Source organism: Protopterus annectens, chromosome 3.part1 (assembly GCF_019279795.1).
Source record: "Protopterus annectens isolate FY-2018-M chromosome 3.part1, PAN1.0, whole genome shotgun sequence".
In the NCBI taxonomy this organism is placed as follows: Eukaryota; Metazoa; Chordata; order Ceratodontiformes; family Protopteridae; genus Protopterus; species Protopterus annectens.
The window spans coordinates 478,951,025-478,975,341 of record NC_056732.1 but is presented as its reverse complement, the minus strand read 5'-3'; the positions used below and the strand labels follow the sequence as shown (position 1 = coordinate 478,975,341).

The 24,317-nt window shown below is 38.8% G+C and overlaps 1 protein-coding gene across 2 annotated transcripts in view; it reads right to left on the bottom strand.

The window, feature by feature from the left end:
• Positions 1 to 24,317, bottom strand: part of COL14A1 (collagen type XIV alpha 1 chain) — a gene marked incomplete at its 3' end in the record, with an annotated part of 1,869,522 nt that overhangs the window by 1,692,324 nt on the left and 152,881 nt on the right. For both annotated transcript variants that reach the window (XM_044066920.1, XM_044066919.1), the window contains 1 exon segment: positions 3,240 to 3,367. In XM_044066920.1, coding sequence (XP_043922855.1) covers positions 3,240 to 3,330 — 91 coding nt within the window.

The window sequence follows — 24,317 nt, the reverse complement described above, 5'->3', positions numbered from 1 at the left end:
TAAATGTCACCCGTTTACCCCATGATGGTTGCATTTCACTGACAAAAACATGTCTACAATAGTTTTATAGCCCACAAAAACAAATAGTAATTTGATCATAACAATGTTTATATCATCTTTTGCGGGTTGTTAATACTTTGTACATGATGTATGCAAAAATAAGGCATGTTTTACATTCCTGCTTCACATTTTTCTAGTTACTACAATTTATCTCTTACTCTAAGCTCAATGTTGTCATTTATGTCAGCTCCAAATGCATACAAGTTTATACACTTAGGAATATACTCAAGTCTTGAGGCTTGAAGTGTTAAGGAGATCTATAAATTTAGTATATGGTTCCAGAATACAATATTTTGTACATCTGTGTTCTTGTTATTCGATACTCATCTAAAAAGAAACTCTTCCACTTATGATAACATAAACAAACTATGAGTTAAAGATGCCCAGTTTGGAAATTCTGCTTCCCTACTGGGACGGAGTTGTAAATGGTAGCATTTGAAAAGAATTTAGATGTCCAAATCCAACAGACTAATAGTTCTAGGGAGCACCACTGCATCTCATCATTCAACTGCAAGTGAACACTATGGTATGTCAAAAGTGGCGATCAATACACAAGACTGAACACACATCACTTTCTAATGAAACATTCATCGTACACATCAGTTTGTTTGTGATGTAAGCAGGGGTTTTGTTCAGATCAGAATTAATAACAGTTCATTCTTCATTATAATACGTGTACACAGCATATAGAGGACTACACTGATTTCGCACAATGTACTTTATTTTCCCAAATTAACAGCAGAGCAATATCTATTGCAACAGTTTCTCATAGTTTAAATACAATGGAAGAACTGAGAGGCTATCCTGACAGGAGGGTGCATGTACAGCTGTTATGGTAGGATTACACAGAATTCTCCTAGTGCAGTGATAATACTGCTGCAGTGGAATGGGGTAAAGGTCATTGCCACAGTAAGAATGACGTCACTCCTACAGCTGAAAGGCAGAATGGTATAACTGCTAATGTGAAATGGCATACTGTCACTGGTAATGTATCTTTTTACTTCAGCTGGGCAGTAAGGGACACATTCAATGGAAAGGGCACTGTGTTACATTAAATTCAGAATAAAAAATTCTATTGTCATGCAATACCAATCTTTATCATAGTCATTCCAATGAATACAAATGCATATGAAGATGAACACTAAAAATGCCTTTGGTATATCATTTTGTCTCCATTATTGTTGCAAATGACTCTTCCATACCCCTAACTTATCCATTTCTTACTCCCTCACCCCAGGTATCCTTAGTCCCCTGTCTTGGCTTTCAGTGCACCACATCTTCATTCAGTGCACTGCAGGATGCTTGCACCTTCTGTGAAGCAACATTGCATTTACAACTGCCTGGAACTCATGCCTCATCCCTCTTCCTGCTGTCACCATTGACTTTTTTTTCCTTTATGCCTTTCCCCTTCAACCTCATCCAAGCTATTTGTCTCCTGAGATGGTGGTATGTTCAGATCTCATCTCCTCTTCCTCTTTATTGCTCCATATACCCAAGTATCTTGTCTTATCCAAGACTTTTCATAACCTTTACTATTTTGGTAAAACGACACTACATGCTTTTAATTGCTTAGTTTCATGTCATTTATATGGTCACTGCAAATTAACGTGGTACTCTAGATGAAGCTTTAGCAATACCTTTCACAACAAAAGGATAGCTTCACAATTTCTCCAAACCATTAACCACAAGCTATATGTCCAAGGATCATAACAGTGTTGGTCAAAACTTTTCTCAACACTAGAGTAAATCCTACATTATGTCTTGACAATTATTAATTCTTCAGAAATTTGTATTATTTAAAAAAGACTTCTTCCTCTAGAAAAAAATTATACATTGTCAGTGAAAGAAACAAAATCCATTAATAACTCAACTTTAAGAATTGTCACACTTTTTTCATTCTCAACATAATCATGCAGTTTACATATTGAAATATTCTGTCATGCTGAATAATATGTAAAAATAAAAAATATGACTTGTTTATCATTAATGAACTCTCACTTCACAGGATTACGCTAGTTCTTGTCCAACAATGAGTGAGCAGTTATATTACTATACAAAGTGGTACAAACTGCATTTTCCTAAAGAAGAAGACATTTCCAAGCGTACATAGTGTGCATTCATGAGCAAGTGAACCACTTCAACATCAGCGACAGAACATGGAAGCAAAACAGACACACAAAGTTTATTTCAGCAGTGCATTGGCAGTGTTTTTTTAAATTAGTGCATTGTGTGACAGCAGCAGGTCATATCAGAGAAATGTCAATATTTTATTTACTCATTTTGGTGAAGATTGCCCCATGGACTTTACCCTTGGGGTAAAGTCCCATGATTGCAGTTATGTAATCACAGGCCAGCATGACATATCACTTTATTATACGATGAGGATTTAAAACTCCTCTATTTTCACTGAGCAAAGCATATGATATGACCATGATAAATGTTAAACTAGCCCACAGCTGCAGAAAGTCCATTATAAAATATATAATAACATAGGCATTACATTCAAGCCTGTTTCATAAATATAGTTAAGAATTATGATGATTTGTTCATTCAGTTTGTCTAGTGACAAAAAACACTGCAGCAAATAACACATGCATAAATGCCCTAATAACCAACATTGTTGCCTCTTATTGCTTAAATAATTCACAACTCTTACGTAAAATAAGTAATGAACACATTTTAAATAAAGGCACATTGAATTCCAGTGGGCAGCTTTTAGGAACTGCAGCACTTCAAATATGATTAAATCTCTCACCTGCACCTCATAAGTTCGCCACAAAAGATTTAGGTAAGCTTTTCAATAACCCCTTGTTTTGCCTTATTGTCATTAGAACAGACAAATCAGTGCAGGCAAGAATCACAATTCCAGCAGAACCTAAAATAAGCAAGATAGTGAAGGCAAATAATACTTACAAATGCAACAAAGCATAAGAAAGGATTTATAGTTAAAGAGACTGATAGGCTCAGAGCAAAAGCTCTTACTTAGAGGGACAGAAAAAGTGGGAGACACTCCATGTCATAGTATATAAGTTTGCATAAACGTCTGAATTAGTAATACCAAAAAAGGCTGCACTCATCTGCACATCAGAATTCTTTTAGTAATGGAAATAATTTTCTCTGCACATCAGAATGGTTTAAATGAATGAAATTCTGATTTTCCTTGATATTATGTGCATTACCTTGACCCTGTGCCTGGCTGATGAACTGATATGCCAAGGCTAAGAGTGCCAGGGGGACCAGCGTTTTTGAATGCCGACCAAAGATATTCATCCTCAGCAGTCTTTCAGAGTCTAGAATCTCAATGGGCCTGTGACAATATAAGAAAATGCAAGCATACACATTACAGAAGTGGTAAACCAATATACTATTTTTATTTCTTAAGTTACTGTTAAGGTACTTAAGCCAAAACCATAGTTCACCTGATCTGCCAAAATGGAACTTAAGCAAAGAAAAACAGTCTATGTTGAGGTTCTGTACATTTATTAATACTTAATATAATGGCACAAGAAACAGAAAACATTCCTACTTGTAACTCCAAACTGAAATCTTTCTTAACAAGTCTCAGAATAATATGACTAGAGTGAAAAATAATGTACCAAACATAATCTGATCCAAAGTAACAATGTGATTATTAATACAGTCAGACAAGAGGACAGGATTCATTTTCTTGGCACAATTACAAATAATGTTTTAGTTTCTTCCTGAATGCATATTCTGTTAAAATAGGACCCATAAAGGCATAAACTGTGTGCTAAACATCACTACCACAAGAAACGGCAAATGCCTGTATGTAGAAATTAAGACTTTGTCCAGGACCGCTGTGTTTTTTTTTTTATGTTGATTAGTGGCAACCTCTGTTTGGTATTTAAGGCCTTAAAAATACTGAAATCATGTCACTGGTAACTTTTCAGTATCACAAACCATAGCATGAAATCACTACACTCAGTGACTACAGTGTCTTGCATACAGAGAGACACAAAGTCATAAAATATCAGGATTTGCAGGCAGAAATGAGAGCAATGTGGAAGAAAGATACCCAGACAATTCTAATAGTAGAAGGAGCAATGGGTCTTAAAACAAAAATCCACAATTGTATTTAGATATGTTACCAAGACATGTAACTCTGTATGAACTGCAGGAGGAGTCATTACTGGGCACATTGCGGGTGCTGTGAAGAGCACTTCTAGCTGACATCAAAGACTGAAACAATACTAATTTTGTGAACTTTAATCATACTTTGAATGGGGTCCATTCCCATCATAGTATTAGAAACCCAAAAGACTAGAAGAAATTAAAGTGAAAACAGAATAAGAAATCTGAGTTGGAAGATATGATATTGGATATGTGCAGACAGCAGTGACAAGTGATGACAAGAAGACAGAGACATTGTTGCCTGTATGGGAGTATGCATGGAGAACTGCAGGGGAACAAGAGAAGAGAGCACAGGGAAAGCAGTTTGCCAGATGTGAGGCACAGAGGGCAAAAGGGACAGAACACAGGCCGGCGACTGCAGAAAGACTACAGGAGGTTTGCAAAAGGGATGACCTGTGGTAAAGACACAAAAGCAAACAGCACAAAAAAAGTATAGCTGTGGGTGAAGGAAATGGAGGTGCAAAGGCTTAATCATCTAGAGAACTGGAAATGTGTCAACCTATAAACATCTGTTTTCTGAATGCTGATAGATTAAGGTCAACTCACTGAAATGGCTCAGCAAGAGGGCATTTTCACTTTTCTTCAACTTTTATATAACCTCTGAGTAGGCAAGTAAGTCAGGTTGATGAGGGTGCAGGGGATCTTGCCCATCTGCAGACAAACTTTCCTCTGGTGGCAGTTTTGTTCATTCTATTCCCATTTGTGTAAATGGTTGCTGAAAGAGATCAGCATGATTCTAGGGAATTAACAGGACAAGAAAACAAGAAAAGGAGACTGAAAAGAGCAGGTCGTCACAATGAAACCAGGCTTAGGGATTAGACTTAATAAGGCAAGGGAGGAATTGACTTAAGTGGTCACCCGGGGAGGAACAAGGTTAGGTTCATGAAGGCACCAATGATCTATAGGATGCCAGTAAGGAGGAAGCATGCAGGTCAGGAAAGTAAGAGAGATGTCAGAAGTACCATTCTCATAAATATTACATATGCTAGCAGTTGGCACACTCACTAAACAAGACAGGATTAGGGATCTTAACAAAGAGACACAATAACAGACAAGAGTGAAGAGTTTGGAGATAGCTGAAGGATGTGGGAGACATGTCGGACAAACCATAGCTATATCAAGGATAGGCTCCATCTTAGGACAGAATGGGCAGTGGTGTTCTTAACTAAATTGTAAGGGAATATCTGAACGATTTTGTGTTTAAATAAGAGAGGAGGAAATATTACATAAACTAAACAAAGAATAGGCACTCATGCAGTAGACTGAAGGAAAAAAGTAATGCAGAGAATCTAACCAAGGCATACACTCACAGAATGGCTGCATTGTGTTCTTATGCTATTCAAAGAGTCTTGGTTGGAAGATTGGAGAGCTGAAAGCAGTGGTAGCATCACAGAAATGTAGGACAGTGACAAGAGAGGGCTAGGTAGAGTAGTGTCTGGCTAAAAATAATTATGTAGAAGTATGGGTGTATATCACATCATTGAAAGCAGACATCATTGAATCGCATATCATCGAACTGGCTTCATCGAATTGGAAAACATCGAAATTGAAAAAAAATGTGGAATGTAGATCAACGACAACTTACTCCATTCAGGAGGGCAAGACCCCCTGCACCCCACACACCCCCTGCCACTTAGGTATACCACTCCCGAGATCACACTTTGGTGCACTACAGTGCGGAAATGGAAGACTTCTGTTTCCTACACTGTAGCGCAATCTCGGAGTTGGTATATTTAAGTAGCGGGGGGTGTGGGGGGCACAACCTGCCCCCTGCCTACACCCTTACAGTGTTATGTACCCATTTGGAATTTCCATTAACAGCATTGTGATGTTTTCATTGTTCAATTAAGTCTGTTCGATGTTAAGCGATTCGATGATGCCTGCTTTCGATGATGTGATATAAACCCTAGAAGTAAATAGAGGCACTATAGTAATTAACATGAAGGGCATCATCAAATGTGGATTCATAAAGGAGAAAGTACTACCTCATTACCTGGGTAAGGAGTGGGCAAGGTCAGAACCTATAGTAAGTGCCTTGTAAGTTATGGTAGGGAAATTGGGCAAGTCTTGGTGGACTGATAAAGTGTCTCAATGCCCAGACACATTTAGAGAGGAGGATATAGCATGAAAGAAAGAATATTGGTTTGGAGGAAAGGAAGACATTTTCCTGGGATATCTGAATCTTTGACTTGCAGACCTGGAAATTCCAACTTTCAGAGTACAGAAATACTGAGAATTAAGTGAAGTCTTGGGCCACAATGGGTTCAGCAAACTAGTGTGACACTATACAGGAAAGGGCAAAATGCTTGACATGGTCCTAACAGAGATGGAAGGGGTCAGGAATGTTAAGGTGAAGACTTATTTAGCTAACAGCAATCAAAATAAAGTATGATTCATGATTTAAAGTGGGTGGGGATAGGGATGCAAAGAATGATGATGCTGTGAAGTTTTAGGGGATGGGATTATTTTATCTTGGGGTACACAGTCAAAGATGAAGTAAGCTAAAGGAGCAAGCTATAGGTATGGGTCAGGAATGTTGTACTCAGAGCTATAGTCAAGGAATTGAGGAAGCAGCAAAAATGGTAACAACAAGAGATTGTTAATCTAGTTGCATAAGAATGCAGTGCTAGAAATTAGGAAGAATGGATATGTGAAAAACAGAAGGGAGGGATAGGAAGGTGGACAACCACAGTACCAGAAAGCAAGTAGAAAGCAACTAGAAAAGCAGGTAAAGGCAGCAAAGCCACAGGCTGAAAGACAACTGGCAGCTGGAGTCAAAAAGACAAACAGAGGCTTTATAGGCATACAGTATTAAAACAGAAAGGGAGGGGAAAAGCGGGATAGGTTGAGCAAAAATGAGAGAGAGACAGCTCATGAAATACAGGAAAAAAGCAGATGTGCTGAATGAATACTCTGTCTTCATGAATAAAACTGATAAGGCATTGCGATAGTAGGACAGAGGTAAGGCAGAGCAGGGAGAACAGATAGATACCACAACAGACAGGAGGTGGAGAGGGAAATGGTTGCCTTAAAGGAACATAGCATGGATGTTCGACATGGGCTGCCTTTGAACATGTGTACCTTAAGTACAGGTTTTAGTTTGTCAGGGACCGCTGTTTGAAGTTACTAGAGATTGAACTGCTTTTCTATGCACATGCTTAACTATACATATGTTAGATGAATGTCTGAAGGCTGTGATCCTCTGAGTGGTGAGACTAAATGTGTGAAAAGGGAACATCAATGCAACCGTACCTCAGACTATTCTCTTTCCCCCTCAGGGTTAGTATATATAAGTAGCAAGGGTGTGATTATACAGCTGTCAGCATGAGGAGCTGCACCCAGGCAAAAGTGTTTTAATGGCATTAGAGTGAGTTTCAAGATTGAATGGCTTCACTTGTCTGCTGCGTTTATTTGTTGTAGCTGTGGCATTTGCCGTTACAGGTCTCACACTTTCTGTTGAGTGCTTAATGAATTTTCATTTTGTATTCATCATTGTGGTATTTTCAGTTTCTGGCACTGGTGCAAACTGGGACATAATATACATGTGATAATTATTTGAAATTATAAAAGAAAGGCAACTGAAGAAACTGAAAATAGGAAAAAGCCTGCTATGGTAGGAATTGTTTCTTCATTTTACCTCAAATTCAAAGCTAGGTAGACTGCTGTGCCATATTGTCACAAGTTTGCTGTCAATAACTTGCAAGCATTAGAAACATCAAGCCAATTTTAATAAGTACAGCTGGAATCTGAGCATGCAGTTCAAAAACAGATCTGCTTCATACAAAAAGCAGACAACAAAGCACATGAAAACCTGCTTAGTTGGATAAAACAGTATTTTCTTAGATTCATAGTCATAGATTTTTATGTCCTGTGTTTGCCCCAGTACAAACACAGGAACAAAGATCCTGAAACATTTGTAGGAAAACTATTATTTCTGATTCAGTTATCCAGTGAAGTCTAAAACACACTCAAAGACTCTAATTGCTTAACAGTACCTAGAAGTTTGTTTGGTACTATAGGAATAACTGTTGATATGAACCCCTTTCTCCTTGATCTTGAAAGTTTAGGTATAACATAGTTTAATGCTGGATTTCTGTTGTTATGTCTCATCACAATAATTCCAAACCTAAGAACTCTCTGAATTTTAATGCAAAACCAAGTAAAATACATCAACATTTCATGTTTAATCCTTCCAGTGTGAAAGATAATGAATCTGCCATTGAGTACAACACTGGACTGAGGATGTTAGCTGCAAAATGTAATTCTGAGATAAACCATCCATCCTTTAGCTGATGATAGAGTAGCCTTAAGATGTCCTGCTTGCACAACTAGAATATGGCCTACCTCAATTCACCACTGTCTTACAAAAACACAAACAGACACTACTACCTTACAATCCCTTTCTAATATGCCATTTTATCACCAATTTCCTTCAGTGTGAAAGTCACTGTAACACCACAGAAAAGTCAAATTAGCTACCCATTCCAGGAAGGGCCAACCTCCCTCTCAGCTCCTTTCTTTTAAACCCCCTTCAGCAAGACATACTACCCTGCAGCTATGAAACTAACTACATCTAATCCATATTACAACCTAAGAAGTCAATCTACTAAAGGTTCTACTGTCATAACTCCATAAACTGAACCAATTTGACATCCCACAGCTTATCTGTTCGTACCCCTAAACTGTGACAATTATTGCACCTAATCTTACTGAAATAAAAGAGTACAAACAGTTCAAACCTTACTTCAAACAACACCTAAAGAAAAGTGCACATTAGAACATAGGCCATATCACCTAATTCCCATGGTTGCACTATTGCATTCATCCCAGAAAACATTGGCTGTTTAATCTCCTAAATTTTCCAACATATAAATACACACCCACTGCTTTCCCATCTGGTCTATATTTTCCCACCTATATATTTAATATCCACTTCTCATGTTATTAAGTCTACTATTGAAGATCTTAGTATTTTATTATTTAGTCTCTCTTCACTGCTAAAATCTCCATCTACACTTGGGTTTACTATTGAAATCTCAAAAGTCACAAAAAAAAAAAAAAGGTACTTAACAGTGAACTAATTTGCCGAAAGTACACATAACCTAACCATCCTAATCTCGAAAATCAGCTGTTAATACCGAAAATGTTAGACATGACATTTTCTGCACTTGACAGCAATGCCACCCTTGCCCCTACTCCCTAACTAGCACACCTAACATCCAGTTTATGCAGGGGGCAAGCCCCCCTGCACCCCCCTGTGGGAGGGCTGCACCCCCACACCCCCTAACTATATATTCCAACTCTGAGATCGCACTACATTAAGGAAAGGGATGCATTTCCCTAACTGCACTGTACTGCGATCCCTGTACATCCCTTCGAATGTTCATATTTGCGAATGCACATCCCAATCGCAAATATAATGTTCACTCTTTTAACCTGCACACATATGAAGTATTTGAACATCTGTAGTTCGAATACTTCACAGCTGTACAATGGTACGCCAACATTCTAATGGTAAACCCTGCACTTGTATATACTATGTCCATTCTTTTGGATTTTGCCTTACATAGAATGTCTGCATTATGCATTGTATACTCTTTGATCCTACTGCTTTTTAAACTGTCTTGTAAACAGGTACATATTTTACATCTATGCTATGCTTTGTCACTATACTGTATATTTATTATATTATAATTAATATGTTATAACAGTATTCTTACTTTACTATTTTTACTGTGTATGTAGCCCAGGCTGAGCCTGCAAATGGTCAAATTTGATCAGTGTTCTACCCAAGTAAACAAAACTAAATAAATGCAATGATTGTATTTAGAGAAAGTTGCTAGCTGAGAAAGACTTGTACATTGTAAAAGTATATCACAGAATTTTCTAACAGTAAGATGGAGATGCAACTCTCTAATGTAACAGTGCACACAGAAATGAAATGCAGATCAAGCAAAGCAGCACATGCTTGTTATGTATGTCGAAGTAACTACCAATGTTAACTGTAAGGTCATACATGAGAAATACTATAACTGTGAACTGATAGGTCATAATGCAGGAGTTTGCAGAAAAAAAAACTTAGTTTTGAAGCAGCAGACTGCTTAACAAGATACCCTAAACAAACCCAGATTAAACAAGCTGAAAGCAAACAGTCCTATCATAGAAAACAAATTGCATGCAAATATTAGGAGCTTACATTTGAGGAAGGGGTCACCAGTGTGAAATTAATATAAACACTACATAACAGGGAGAGGAGAGATACCCATGGGTGTCACTTGCAAGAAAGGTTTAGAATCAAATAATATATGTGAATGAGCACAGAGCCTAAAAACTCAGATGTAGTTAACCTCTCATACTACTTATTAAAATATAAGTTCATAAGTAGTTAGTACAGTCCAGGAGACCATTTAGGAGTCTAGCACAAAATTTTAATTGCTCCAAAGCATTGTCTGGTTAACCGAAAAGCACTTGCTCAAGGTCACATAGTAGGCAAATGAAGATGGAAAATTCAAACCCTGTACTTTTGACCCAGGAAGCAGTGGATTAACAAGCTAGAGCTTCATTTCCCTGTGATAACTGTCAGTATTGGAACTATCTTCTCATTACATCCATAAGAATATATGGAGAAACCACTGGAAATAGTTTACATTGTTTATATTGGCCTGTTCATGGATTTTTTTTCTGGTGTTTAATAATACTAATTCAAAGTAAATGGATAGGCACCTTACAACCAAGCTGCAGCTGGCACAGCATTGTTTCAATCTTTGATGTTAGCTAAGGGTTCTTCGCAGCACCTACAATGTACCAGGAATTGACCCCTTCTGTAATTCATACAGAGTTACCTGTATTGGTAGCATGTCTAAATAAGACTGTCATTTTTTTATGAGACCCATTTCAACTACTACTATTGGAACTGTCTGGGTATCCTTCCACATTGCTCTCATTTCTGCCTGCAAATCCTGGTATTTTATGACTTTATGTCTTTCTTTACGTAGACACTGAAATCAGTGGGTGTAGCAATTTTAGTGATCAATGCTACTTTTTTCTTCTTTTCATTGACTACAGTATCTGGTTTTCTTGCATCTATTCTTTTTTTTTTTTGAACTGTCGATTCTCGGCTGGGGTACCATCTGTGTGAAGTCTGCATGTCCTCTCTGCAGTCACGTGGATTTCCTCTGAGTGCTCCAGTTTCCTCCCATATTCCAAAGACATGAAGTAGGTGGACTGGACACACTAAATTGGCCATAGGTGAGAGTGTGTGTGTGAGTGAGTGGTGTGAATGAACTACCATGGCAGGGCTAGCCACCCGGTGGTGTAAACCCTGGCTCAAGATGATTGTCACTGCGAAAGTGACACCCCGACCCCATTTGTAAAACAGGAAAGGGGTTGAGGATGGGTGGTAATGGGTGATCCCATGTGATATATAAACTTCATCCTTCTCTATAATGCTTTGTGGCTCACATTTCCTATGCTTCTCAGCTATTTCAGTATTGTAATGTTAGCACAATCCCCAATGCAACAGTCTTGATAGATTATTATGCCTTTCAGTATATAGACCCTCTGTCATTAGCACATTACACCCAGCAGCAGGATGTGTGACTGCTTCCAGGTCTGTTTTATGAAATCTGTATTTGTCTGTTTCTCCCACATGTTCAATGGACTTTGTAAACCAACATGTAAATAGTCCACTATCCTGGGATGCTAATATGAGCCTTTCACCTTTTGGTTTAAATTCACTTCTCCATAACCATTCCTGTGTCAGATCCTGGTGGACATGGGGTTGTTCCAAGAATTTTATGTACTAGCCACTATATGTATGCCTTTTCCACATTTCTTGCCTTCTCATCTGATCCTTTTCCACATATTCATAGGATCATATGATCATAGGAGGTTACTAGGCTAATGGCCCTGGAGCCCTTACAAGACTAGACAAGAGTTTATCCCCAAAAAGAAACCTCAGTCAGCACCTGTTGCCCCTGTCAATGAGGGACAAACGCAGAACCCCTGGGACAAATTTGTGGTTTCCCATCCACTCATCAAGGTTGTGCTTGAAGAGGCTCAGCAAGGTACTCTGTTTGACATGTATGGGAAGTCTATTCAAGAGACGGAGCAGCTTCTCAAAGACAAACCTGTCTTTTCAGCAGGTTTTGTTGATGTCACATATTAGATTCAGGCCTTTCAAGTGGTTAATGCATGAGGAGTTAGACTTATGATTATGGAATAGTAGGTCAGGATCTGAGATTGCCTTGTAGGCAAGACACAGATCACCTCTGAGCAATTTGTACGATACCGAGTAGAGTGATAGTGATTTGGGCTTGTCCACATAGGACAGTTGTTGGAGGCCATGGATTCTTTTTGTGAGGTATTTCTGTGGCCTTTCCAGTTGCTGCTGATGTTTGGTGAGGTATATACCAAATGAGGCTTTATACTCAATTACTGGTCTAATGAGGGAGGAGTAAAGAGAGATAATAACCTCCTTTTTCCTGGATGCAATCCCTTTTCTTATGAGATGAACCATGTAAAAGGCTTTTCTGCCTAATGCTGCTACATGATAGTCAAATATGAGATTGTTGTGAACCTGAGTACCCAGGTCTCTCACCACAGGTTGTGTGCTTAGGGTGTTGCCATTGATGTGGTAATCAGCAGAGGCTGTGTTTTTGCCGAATGGTATGATGATAATTTTTCTGTATTTAACTTGAGCCCATAAATTTGGCATCAGTCATTAGTTGCTGTGAGACCCTCTTGCACTATGTTAACATCATTTGGGGAGTCAATGACAGCACTCAGCTTACAGTCATCTGCAAACTTGGTCAGCCACAGGGCTTTGCCTCAACCTCTGAGAGGTAGATGCCAAACAGTAAGGGTCCCAGGATAGATCCCTGGGGAACTCCACTAGTGACACATCTGCTATCGGAGGTGGAGGCACTAGTTGGACACCCACCTGATCAGATAGGGATTTTCAATTATGCCCGAGTCGGGGATTATGTCAAAGGCCTTAGCCAAGTCAAGGTAAGTTGGATTCATATTAGAATGACAAAAACACATTTTGTTGAATGCATTTTCATCGACACATGTAGGTGAACAGGCAAAACAGCGATGCAGCTGTTCAATGAATTCTTTCCCTGGGAAAGAAGTTGCTTCACCGCTTCGTTGCTTTGCCTGTCCTGGAGTGTAGTGTGGTCCCTTGTCCGGTATAGCTCCCGAGCATGATTGCGCAACAGTTACGGACCTTAGGGTTAGGGTGCAGGTTAAGGTAAGTGCATATGTATGAAAGTGTTTACTGTTTTTTATTCTGCGTTAGATGTATGGTTGAGTTACGTGTGTATGTGTGTGTTTTTAGCGGTTTACTTTTGTTTTGGGGGGGTAGGATTAGGGTTAAGGTAAGTGTGTTTGTGTTTGGAACTGTTTATGTAAATGTGCAAGAGTTACTGACCTTAGGGTTAGGGTGCGGGTTAAGATAAGTACATATGTTTTAAAATGTTTACTGGTTTTTTCTGTTAGATGTATGGTTGGGTTACGTGCATATGTGTATTTAGTTGTTTACTGTTTTTTAGGGGATATAATTAGGGTTAGGGCATGTGTGTATGTGTTTGGAAGTGTTTCATTTTTTTTTGGGGGGGGGGTTGGAACAGCGATTTCTTTCCCTAGGAAAGAAATCGCTGTTCTGTGGTTTTGACATTTTCAACGTTTGCTGAATATGTGTCGATGTAACACCATTCGCTGTTTTCAGCGTTCGGTGTTATAATATGAACCCGGTAAGTTGTATGTACTGACTTTCCCTCATACAGGCCTTGGTGACAGTCTCAAAGAAGTCAACCATGTTCAACAGACAAGATCTGCCCTTGATGAATCCAAATTGGGTGGGGTCAAGTGCTTGGAGATTGCCTATGTCCTTGTTTATGAGATCCATAGTAATATGCTCCATGGCTTTGCAGATCAGATGTGTCAAGCTAATGGGGTGGCAGTTTCCTGGGTCAGTAGTGGCACCACCTTTGTACAAGGGGATGACAATGGCAGTTCTCCACTTTGCTGGAATGAAGTCTGTAATTAGGCTGTGGTTGAATAAGGTGCTCAATGGCGAAGCCAGTTCTTGCTGGAGATGGTGCAGATTACAGCCTAGGATACTATCAGGTCACATGGAAGCTGTGTTCTTTGCCTTGGATAGGGGCCTTTAACACTTGATCTATGGAGATGTGAGGTGCAGGACAAGTATTGTGGATGTCAAAAGGGCCTTTGGGGGGGACAGAGGTTGATATTTGCACTAAAACTATCTGATAGCAGATTGGCTAAGTCAATGGGATCAGTGTAAGTGATACTGTTAAGTGCTATTTTGGAACAAATCTGGGCTTTGTCAAGGAGATTCCTGATGTAACTGAAGAATGCTTTGTGGTTTCCCTTTGTTTCAGAGGCTAGTTTCAATTCATAATTGGCTTTGGATGTTTTCACTAGTGATCTAATTTGCTTGTTGAGGCTAATGAGGGAGTTTTTCCAATTTGGAAATTGTTCATTTTTACCCTTGGACAACAGTTTCTTCCTTTTGTTGTAAAGCTGGGGGTGTGGTGGGGGGTGGGCGGGATAGAAACTTCGAATGAGACAGACCGATGAGCTGATCCACCAGGGAAGAAGATACTATGGGAGTGGTGCATCGGCTTGCTCACATTGGTGAGAACCATGCCCAGAATGTTATCTCCCCTTGTGGGGGTTGAGATGAGCTAGTTTAGTGCATTAGAACTGATGAAGTCAAGGAATTATTGGGTGAGTGCATTAGTGCAGGAATAGCTCACCCAGTCTATGGTTGGGTAGTTGAAGTTACCAAGGATCAGGGTATTAGGGGGTACCTTGACAGAGTCAAGTAGATCCAGGTAGGAGGAGTGGGTGTCCTGAGTCATGGAGGGGGGTCTATAGCTGGCTATAACTTGGATGGGGGTCTTGCCAACTGTTAGTTGCACCTGCAGTAGTTTCAGTGTCATGCTGACAAACCAGACAGGAGGTGTGCCTATCCTTAATGAAGATAGAGACTCCACCACCCTTAGTCTTACCGACCTCATTTTGGGGTCAGAATGTGTGGAATGGGGTATAGCCTGGTAAGGCAGGGGTGCTCTCCACAGCCATGAACCAAGTTTTTGTGACCGCACAGACATTGGCATCTTCCGGTGCAAGGAGAGCCACCAGTGAGTGGCATTTTCAGGTTAAATCTCCTAACGTTAAGCAGCATGACCTTCAATTTGCATTTTGACAGATTTGTTACGTTGGAAGATTTGACTTTGGGACATTGCCTTAAAAAGGCACAATAGAGGAGGCACGAGCCTTGGCCAGGATCCGGAATCCCAGTGATGACAGGTGGAGGACATCTCTGGCAAAGTGTCGAGGCCTCTCAACCATGTTATCCCAGGCAGAGAGATACTGGATCCCCTTGGAATGCCACCAGAAACTAAGCCAATTGTTGAATTCAATTATTTTTTTTTGGTACTGTGGTATCATTCTTGGTGAAGGTAGGAAGACACTTAGGGCTAGAGTCATACCTGCCTGGGACCAGACAGAAATATTAAAGAGGGCTAGAGTTAGGTGGGACTTTAGTTGATAGAGCTAGGTGTCTTTCAACCTGGGGTGTTACATGAACAGAGCCAGGAATCTGTTGAGTACTTTTTGAGTAGTTTTTTGAATTATGTGCATTTAGGAGTGGCTCTTATATTTTGAGGAATAATGTTCCTGGATTTTGCTGCTTGGGATGAGTATAGGCAATCACCAGCAGAATTTGTGCCTTTGGTGACGTGTAGCAGAAATTTGTTGAGCGCAGGTTACACTTATTAGAGTAGGGTTGTAAGATGTTTAGGAGAGCTGGTGTTTTCTCTGGCTGATAAATTAATTTACGGACCGTGGTTAACCGGTTAAAGGTTAAGAGTTGTGGTAATTCTAGCCAGAATAGTTTTTTGAGGCATGACAGTGGTGGAACCTTTGTGCAGTGTTTGTTGTAAATATTGCTATTTTATTGTAGCATGTCTGTAAGTTGTTTAGGTTAGATTTTTTAAGATTGGGGAGTATGGGGGAGGCGTATAGGAGTGTAGATAAAAGATGGCTTCTGGCTATGGTGACCCTGGTGGTTTCTTTGAGGAAATTTTTGTTTCTGTGTACAGTACCCATTTTTTGTGCACTTTAATAGTTTGTGATATGTGGAGGTCAAAGAATAGTTGATCATCAATTATGACTCCTAGTAATTTTGTTTGTGGTTTGGGAATGATTTTAGTATTGTTACTAGCAGTGATGTAAAAGGAGGATGAAGGATGTGAATCTTTGGTGAGATTAAAGATCTTCAGTTTGGTTTTATTGGGGTTAAGTATAAGTTGTGAGTTGGAGAGCCATGATTCTATTTGGGTGAAAGATTTTTGTGTTGTTTCTTGGAGCTGTAACATGGTGAGAACGATGCATATAAGTACAGAGTCATCAGTGTACTTAATTGTGGAAGCTAAGGGGGCAGCAGAATTGAGATCATTAGTAAATATACTAAACAGAAGAGGACCAAGGCTGCAACTCTGGGGGACTCCTAGTGTGACTGGGAGTAAGGGTGACAGATGTTGGAGTTAATTTACTGCTTGTTTACAGTCATTTATTTAACTTTGAAACCATTTGAGGGCAGAGAGACTGAGATTAAGGTTGGATAGAGTAGTTATTTTGGGAGTGGGCAACAGTGCTGAACAGATGACACTATATTCCCTTCATTTATATACTTTTGATGGTATTGGTGAAGCTAAGGAGAGGTGTTGTAGTACTGTTATGAGTCCTAAAGCCATGTTGGTACTTAGCAAGTAGTTTATTTATTTGTTTGTTTATTTATTTTATTTGTTTGTTTACCGGATAATGTCCGACTGGGCATGAGGCCCATTTTCAGCAGAGGTCCAGGGAGAAAAGCTCCATACATACAAATAGACAGTATTAAACAATCAAATTGAACACGTATTAATCAACAATGTACAAAGCAAGTTAGTAAAGAAATTAGTTATATAACAATAATTAGCAAATAATTAACAGATAAATTAAATTTAACAAAAAAATGTCACAATTAGTGATAAAAACAAAAAATAAAAACAAACAAAACAAAGTTTGTTGGTGATAAGATACTGCAGGAGCTGGGAAAGAATGCAGCATTCTAAAATTTTTGATAATGGGGAGAGAATGGCAAAAGGTCTATAATCTGTAAGTTCAGTTGAGCTACCACATTTATGAAGTGGTATTATATGGAATATTTTCCAGATGAGTGGAACATATTGTTTGGCAATAGAACAATTATAGAAAATGACTTCAGCGGCTATTTTCAGGTATTCGGCTGGTAGGCTGTCTGCTCCTACTGTGGTAGGCTTGAGTTTCTTTAAGAGTTTTCCAATGGTCTTAGTAGGGATGGGTTGGAAAATGAATGCTGTGTTGTTATTTTTGGGTGGCATAGGTGATAGCGGTAGGTTGGATAGATTATTTTTTATTAGAGATGGAATAGTTGCAGTGAAGTATTTATTAAAGTGTTCAGCTACAGTACATGATGTGAAGAGTGGGTAAAGATAGATGAAGGCTGCCAGCCTAGCCAGATAGAATTTTGCAGATAATTCTGTCATTTGTAAATATGAATGTAAACTACAGGCTAGATGAAGAAATTATTTCTATTGTTTTAACCAAGAGTTAAATTGCTAGATTTAAACATGCAAATGTATTTTTATTGCAGGTATAGGGTAGAAATGTCATAGCAGCTATCTCCTATCCAGGTTCAAGAAATCCGAGCAGTGTTGCAGGAATTTGGGGATATGTTCACTGGGAAACCAGGGTGCATCCACCTGGGGCAGCACCAAGTGGACACAGGACCCCAAAGGCCTATTAGGCAGGCCCCTTATAGACTGCCTGAGAGAGTCAAACAGACTCTGAGGGAGGAGGTACAGGCGATGTTGGAACTAGGGGTGATTCAAGAGTCCAACAGTCCCTGGGCCTCCCCAGTAGTGCTGGTGCCAAAGAAGGATGGCAGCACTGGGTTCTGTGTGGACTACAGGAAATTAAATAGTCACACAGGGTCTAGATGAAGAATTTTTTTCTATTGTTTTAACCAAGAGTTAAATTGCTAGATTTAAACATGCAAATGCATTTTTATTGCTCTGCTTCCTGACCAGTTGCAAGATAACAAAAGGAGATGTTAAGAATGTAAATGCAGTTTCTGTTAGCCTGGGAACCCAGAGAAGTGTGAAGAATGATGTAATGTGCAACTTGGGAACCCCAGGAAAGTGTGAAGAATGATATAATGTGAATCAGAACTGCAATTTCAATTTAAACAGAGAGAATGAGAGATTATTAAGCATTTTGTCTTGCCCATCCAACTCATCAGCACTCTGCCTGTTTCTAAATGTAAGTTTATCTTAGACTTGTGTTTTCTCTTAGAAATAGCTAGAAACTAGAAAGATTAAACTGTTTTTCTGTGATGTCAGAACTGTACTACTGAATTATTTTAAGTATTTATCTGTGATCTCTGAACTCTTGACTAGAACTGTGTAGTAAGAAGTATTCTCTTGTGTTTTTATTATTTTTTATTAAATATTTTAAAACATTTCAACTGTGACTGTTTTGTGTAGAGATAATTTAAACTCTAGAGTACATTGCACATTTATAATGATTACTGTACCAAGTCACTCTAATAAGCCTTGACTGTTTATACTACCAATTGGATAATAATATTGCACAGTAATTGGACACCCTTTTAAGGGCCTTTGAGAAGCTGATAAATATTAGCTGGGTGGTGGCAGGCAGTACTCCTGCATAGTCTGGGTAATAGGGGCACAGCTGAAGAACCTGTGCCAGCCTTTCCCAGGAGTGTCTGTGTGGTTGTATAAACTCCTATCTCAAAGTGTGTGTGTGTCAGCTACTTGTGCAGGGACACGAAGCACTGGTTGGACAGAGAGGGTGCTGGAGGTTTTTGCTTGCCCAGCTAGGCTGAGATCTGGATCCTATAGCTGTGCCAGTGGGGAGTCATATTGGGGACCTGGAGAGCAAGGCAGCGACCAGCCCTAGATTGACTCTGATCTCTGTGTGCTCTTAAGGGAAATTGCACTTTACTGTATGTATTTGATATCCTTTCTTCATATATGAGACACAATCTCTGGTGTTAGTGGTGAGGACTGAGGCTCCTTGATTGCTAGGCCAGGGCACGGGCGTCACACATGAGTAGTCAGGGGGGTTGAGACTTGTCCGGGATGAAGGATTTTGTTGATTGTGCTCAAAACATTTTCTGGATTATTGAGGTATTTCCACTGTAAGTTGGCGTAATTTTTTTTTATCCTGAATTATTTTACTCTTGACTTTGTTTCTGATTTGCTGGAAGGCTACATGGTTAGTTTGGGTTTTGTTAGAGTGCCATATTTGCCAGGTTTTATCCCATAGTTTAAGGAGGCTTCTAATTTCACTCGTTAGTCATGGAGTGCAGTTAACTCCAGCATGAATGGTTCTAGGAGGAGCCATTTTGTTAAGTATATTGAGGAAGGTATTGTTAAATTGTGCTGCAGCAGTGTCAAGGGGTAGGGATTTAAGTGGGGAACAGCTGAATTTTTTCAGAGTGTTTTTTAGGTTATGGGAGTTAAGATTTCTCTTGTTACAAATGTGATGGTAAGTGGTGTGTTTGTCTGAGTGTGTGTGTTTTCTAAGGATGTAGGTTGGTATATAGTGACTGAGACTATCAGGTATATGGCCAGTGTATTGATACAGGGATGGGTGGTCTGCCTTCTTACTGTTTCTTTTACTTATTCTATCCATTCAGCGTCTTTATTATGTTCCACAGGATCTTCAGAAATATTTCTCCAAAATGTGTCTATTTCATCTTTTTTGGTGGTGTTTTTTTTTGTTTCTCACTTCTCTAAAGACGTCTTTTGGGTCATCAATGAATTGCTTATTTTGTACTTTTCTTTTATTTTATATACATACCGTCTAAGTTTTTGTGCCTATGCTGATATCTTTAGTTTATTATTTGCAACAGTATACAACAGATCGTCTGTTCTAATACTGCACATTGCTTTTATCACATCTATCTTTCTAAGCATTTTTGTTGATCTGTTCCCTCAACCATCTTCTAATACTAACACTTCTTGTCTTAATTGCTTTATAGTTTTCTCTGTTTGATACTTCCATGATGGCATTTGATTTCTTTCCTTCCTTTCCCTTATTGCCCTGTGTTTTTCTGATAAGACTTTATATGTTATTAATTTAGCTGCAAAGCAGTATATCGTATTTGCTTCTGTTATATCACATGAATTTCTGTTAATACTCTTGAATACTGTGTTCATTTGTTTTATCAGACTTCTAACATTTTGGGTCTTACTGACTTACTGTAACTATTTCATTGATCTTAATATGTCTATCCATCTTTAATAAATCAACCAACTCTTCCCTTAGATCTTTTTCTTCTAAATTTTGGGCACATTCTTTATTCTCCCTTTCGAGAGGGCATTCTACAGAAAGTTACAGAACACCTTCTTGTTACATATTCCCTTCAGGTGCATCTTGTATCATCCATTTCTCTTTCACATGCGAAGTCACTAGGCTATCACTCTACAACATTGCTTGCATCAGAGATGCCACTGTTTCCTGCTCCTTCCCTTGCTGTGCAGCTCCAAGTGATCTTTTGTGCTGTTTTCCTACTGAAGACTCCAGAGTATCTTCATATGGCATCTGATCAGATGCTTCCTGTTTTACCTGTTTCTCCTTAATTTGGTGACTCATTGTTTTATCATGCTGTGAAGTTACCAAAGTTGGATTTTCTACACCAAATCCATCACTTTGCAAGCAATCCATAACTTTAGTTTCTACTTCTTTATCATCTCCATTATTAATCCTCTTTTTTTTTGCTTTACCCCTTTGTTTTCTTATTTTTTGTATTATACAATTTTTCATATCTGGATGCCTTTGCCCACATTTCTCTTCAAATGTCTTTGGTGTTGCTTTTTTGCATTTATTAGTTTTGCTTTCTCATTTGCATAAATATTGTACCATATTAAATCTATTTTTCTTTCCCATGTCCATAATTCTTCTTCAGATGTCTCTTCCTCCTCCTGTTTCTCCTCACTTTAGGGACTCATTATTCACTTCACAGGTATTCCACAACTTTAACTTCTATTTGTTTAACTTCTACTTTACTAATCTTCTGTTCTACATTCCCCCTTTGTGATCTTATTTTTTGTGTTGTGAAATGTTTCATATCTGGGTGCCTTTGCCTGTATTTCTTTTGAAATATTTTTGGAACTGTTTTTTTCTATTGATTGTTTGACTTTCTCCTTTGCATGAATATTGCACAATCAGATCTCTCTTTCTTTCCCATGTCCATGTTTCTTTTTTACATTTTACAAAAATGTCTACATTTTGTTCTTTATCTTTATTTTCACATTTCTTTGCTCACTTCTTTTTCCAAATGCCCCAAGGTTTCTTGGTCTATATAATGTTTTTTCACAAATCTGTTATATTAATGAAAACAAATATGTATTTGAAGCTTTTGACAGTTTTTCTTGTGCAAGTGGTTTCTTTCCTCTAATTTCTCTCTTAATATTTTTGTTTATCTTCTATCCATAAATTCTGGGCTTTTTGCATAACAGTAACAATACACAATTTCTTTCTTAACCTCAATGGTCCACTCTGTCATCTTTATGGCTCATTTTAGCCTGTCAGTTTTTGTGACTTTTGTGGACTACTACTTCATTCTACAACACGGGGGCCATCCTCCTCCTGGGCCTGGCCTAACCCCATTGTAGGAATGTTTCTATATCTTCAGGAACCTACACAGTCATTTTTTCCAGTCCTTACACCAGTGCGCCTACCAGGATTGGGCACTTTTTTATCATGATACTTGTGCACCCAACTGACTTTATTATTTTTTAACCTACTTCTGTCCGTGATATATGCCATATAAAAGATAGTCTATATATCAGTGTCATCTAGGTGTGATTTTGTAAAAACAGGCTCTGCCTTGTGAAGGTACTCACTAAGACTTTTATCATCTCTCCATTCGGACCCCTATTACCTTTCCACTTGGACCCCTGTCAACCCTTATAAGTGATGAATTTGCAGACTTTGTAAGGTAAAAAATTCTGATCCTTATCTGCTTTATCAAATGGATTAGCAGAATGTGCAAGAGAGACTTTCAAAAAATACATGAACAATGTGACTGACTGATTCCTTGAAAAGAGTGGTAGTCAATGCAGAGTATTAAAACTTCAAATTATTAATGAGCTGCTCCTTTTCATTTGCTTGCTGTGTGACTCTGAGAAGGTCACTTAACTAGACAATGCTCCCAAGTCACTGCAGAAAAGAGACAACTGTCCAGTGGGCTTACTGGGTTAATACATGAATTTAAAATGAATAGCTAGAGGATTATTTACTTACTAAGTTATGTAACAGTCAGCTACCAGACACACAGCATGTTCTCAGTAACAGGGTCCCTAATTTATAAAGTTGATGTGGATACAACACTTGAAAATGGTAGGTAGGCTTTTTGCGGTATTTGGCTACCAGAAAGCCTACATCATTCTGGAAGACAGTTGGAGTTTCACAAAATAAAAGATGGTTGGTGCTATATTCCTAAGAATCATCAATGTCCAATGCCATAACCCATGAATTAACAATGGCTGATACCATAACCTGTAAGCAATCAATAGCCAGTGCCAAATCCAACCAACCATAAAGTCAGTGCCATGCCCTAAGAATCAACAATGGCCAGTGCCATACTCCAAGAACCATCAATTTCAAAGACATGCATCTGTAGCATTTCTCCCTGGGCCTCCGCTGAAAACTGGCTTTGTTCCAAGTTAGACTCTCCCTGTAAACAAATAATAAATAAAAATAAAATAAATCAATGGTGAATGTCAGTTCCCAAGTACCATTAATGGCCATTGTCTTTCCCTAAGCATCATCAATGGCCGGTGCAGTTTCCCCAAGAACCATCAATGGCCAATGCCATTCCCCAAGAATCATCAATGACCAGTGCAATTCCACAAGAATCATTACTGGCCAGTGCGATTCTCCAAGAATTATCATTGGCCAGTGCCATTTCACAAGAATCATCACTGGCCAGTGCATTTTCACAAGAATCATGACTGGCCAGTGCCATTTCACAAGAATCCAAAAAACATCAATGACCAGTACAATTCCCCAAGAATAAATACTGGCCAGTGCTATTCACCAAGAATCATCACTGGCCAGTGTCATTTCCCAAGAATCATAACTGGCCAATGCCTTTTTCCAAAAATCATCACTAGCCAATGCCATGGCATTTTCCAAGCATCAACACTGGCCAGTGCCATAACCCATGAATCATTAACAGCCAATGACATGCACAGCTGCTGACAGGTACATATGTTGCACATTATGTTTATGGGGTGCAATACATGAAAAATCATTGGTTGCTAGTGCCATACACCATACACAGCTGCTGACAGGTGCATATGTGACATGTTTTACCTGTGGGGTACAATACCCCAACCAGTGCCATAACCATGAGTACATATGTTGGAAGTTATACTTCTGGTGGATGAACGGTGGACAGTGAAATTAAACTGTCTACAAACAAGATGTGTAAACTAGGGATTTTAGTTACCAGGCAAATAATGGTGATAGACACACAGTATAATGCAAAATGAGGATAAATCAAAAAATGACAGGATAAGATTCTTTAGAGAAAATAGCAGAGCTAAAGCAAACACAGCAAGAGTATGCAAACAGGTAAATATTTGCAACAGCAAAAAAGAGGCAGGCAAGCTAGAAACAGTTTTTAATAAGAAATGCAACAGATCTAAGTGTTTGGTTACAGAAAGAAAGAGGAAGTGACTGTTAAAGGAAAAGAATGGATAGCAAAAACAGTGGCAACATGGAACAGAAGAAAAACAGGTTTTTTTTCAAGGAACGGATGACATATTACACATACTAAAAACTAAAAATTCAAAAATGAATGAGATATTTTATAAAATAAATACTGAAGGAGATCAGATAGGACCCTTAAGAAAAAAGTTGAAGTTAGCACTGGAGCCTGGGGAATGGAAGATGGCACAGGAGAAGAAACAGAAATTGTTTGATGTAATTTGTAAGCAACTAAGGTCATAAGA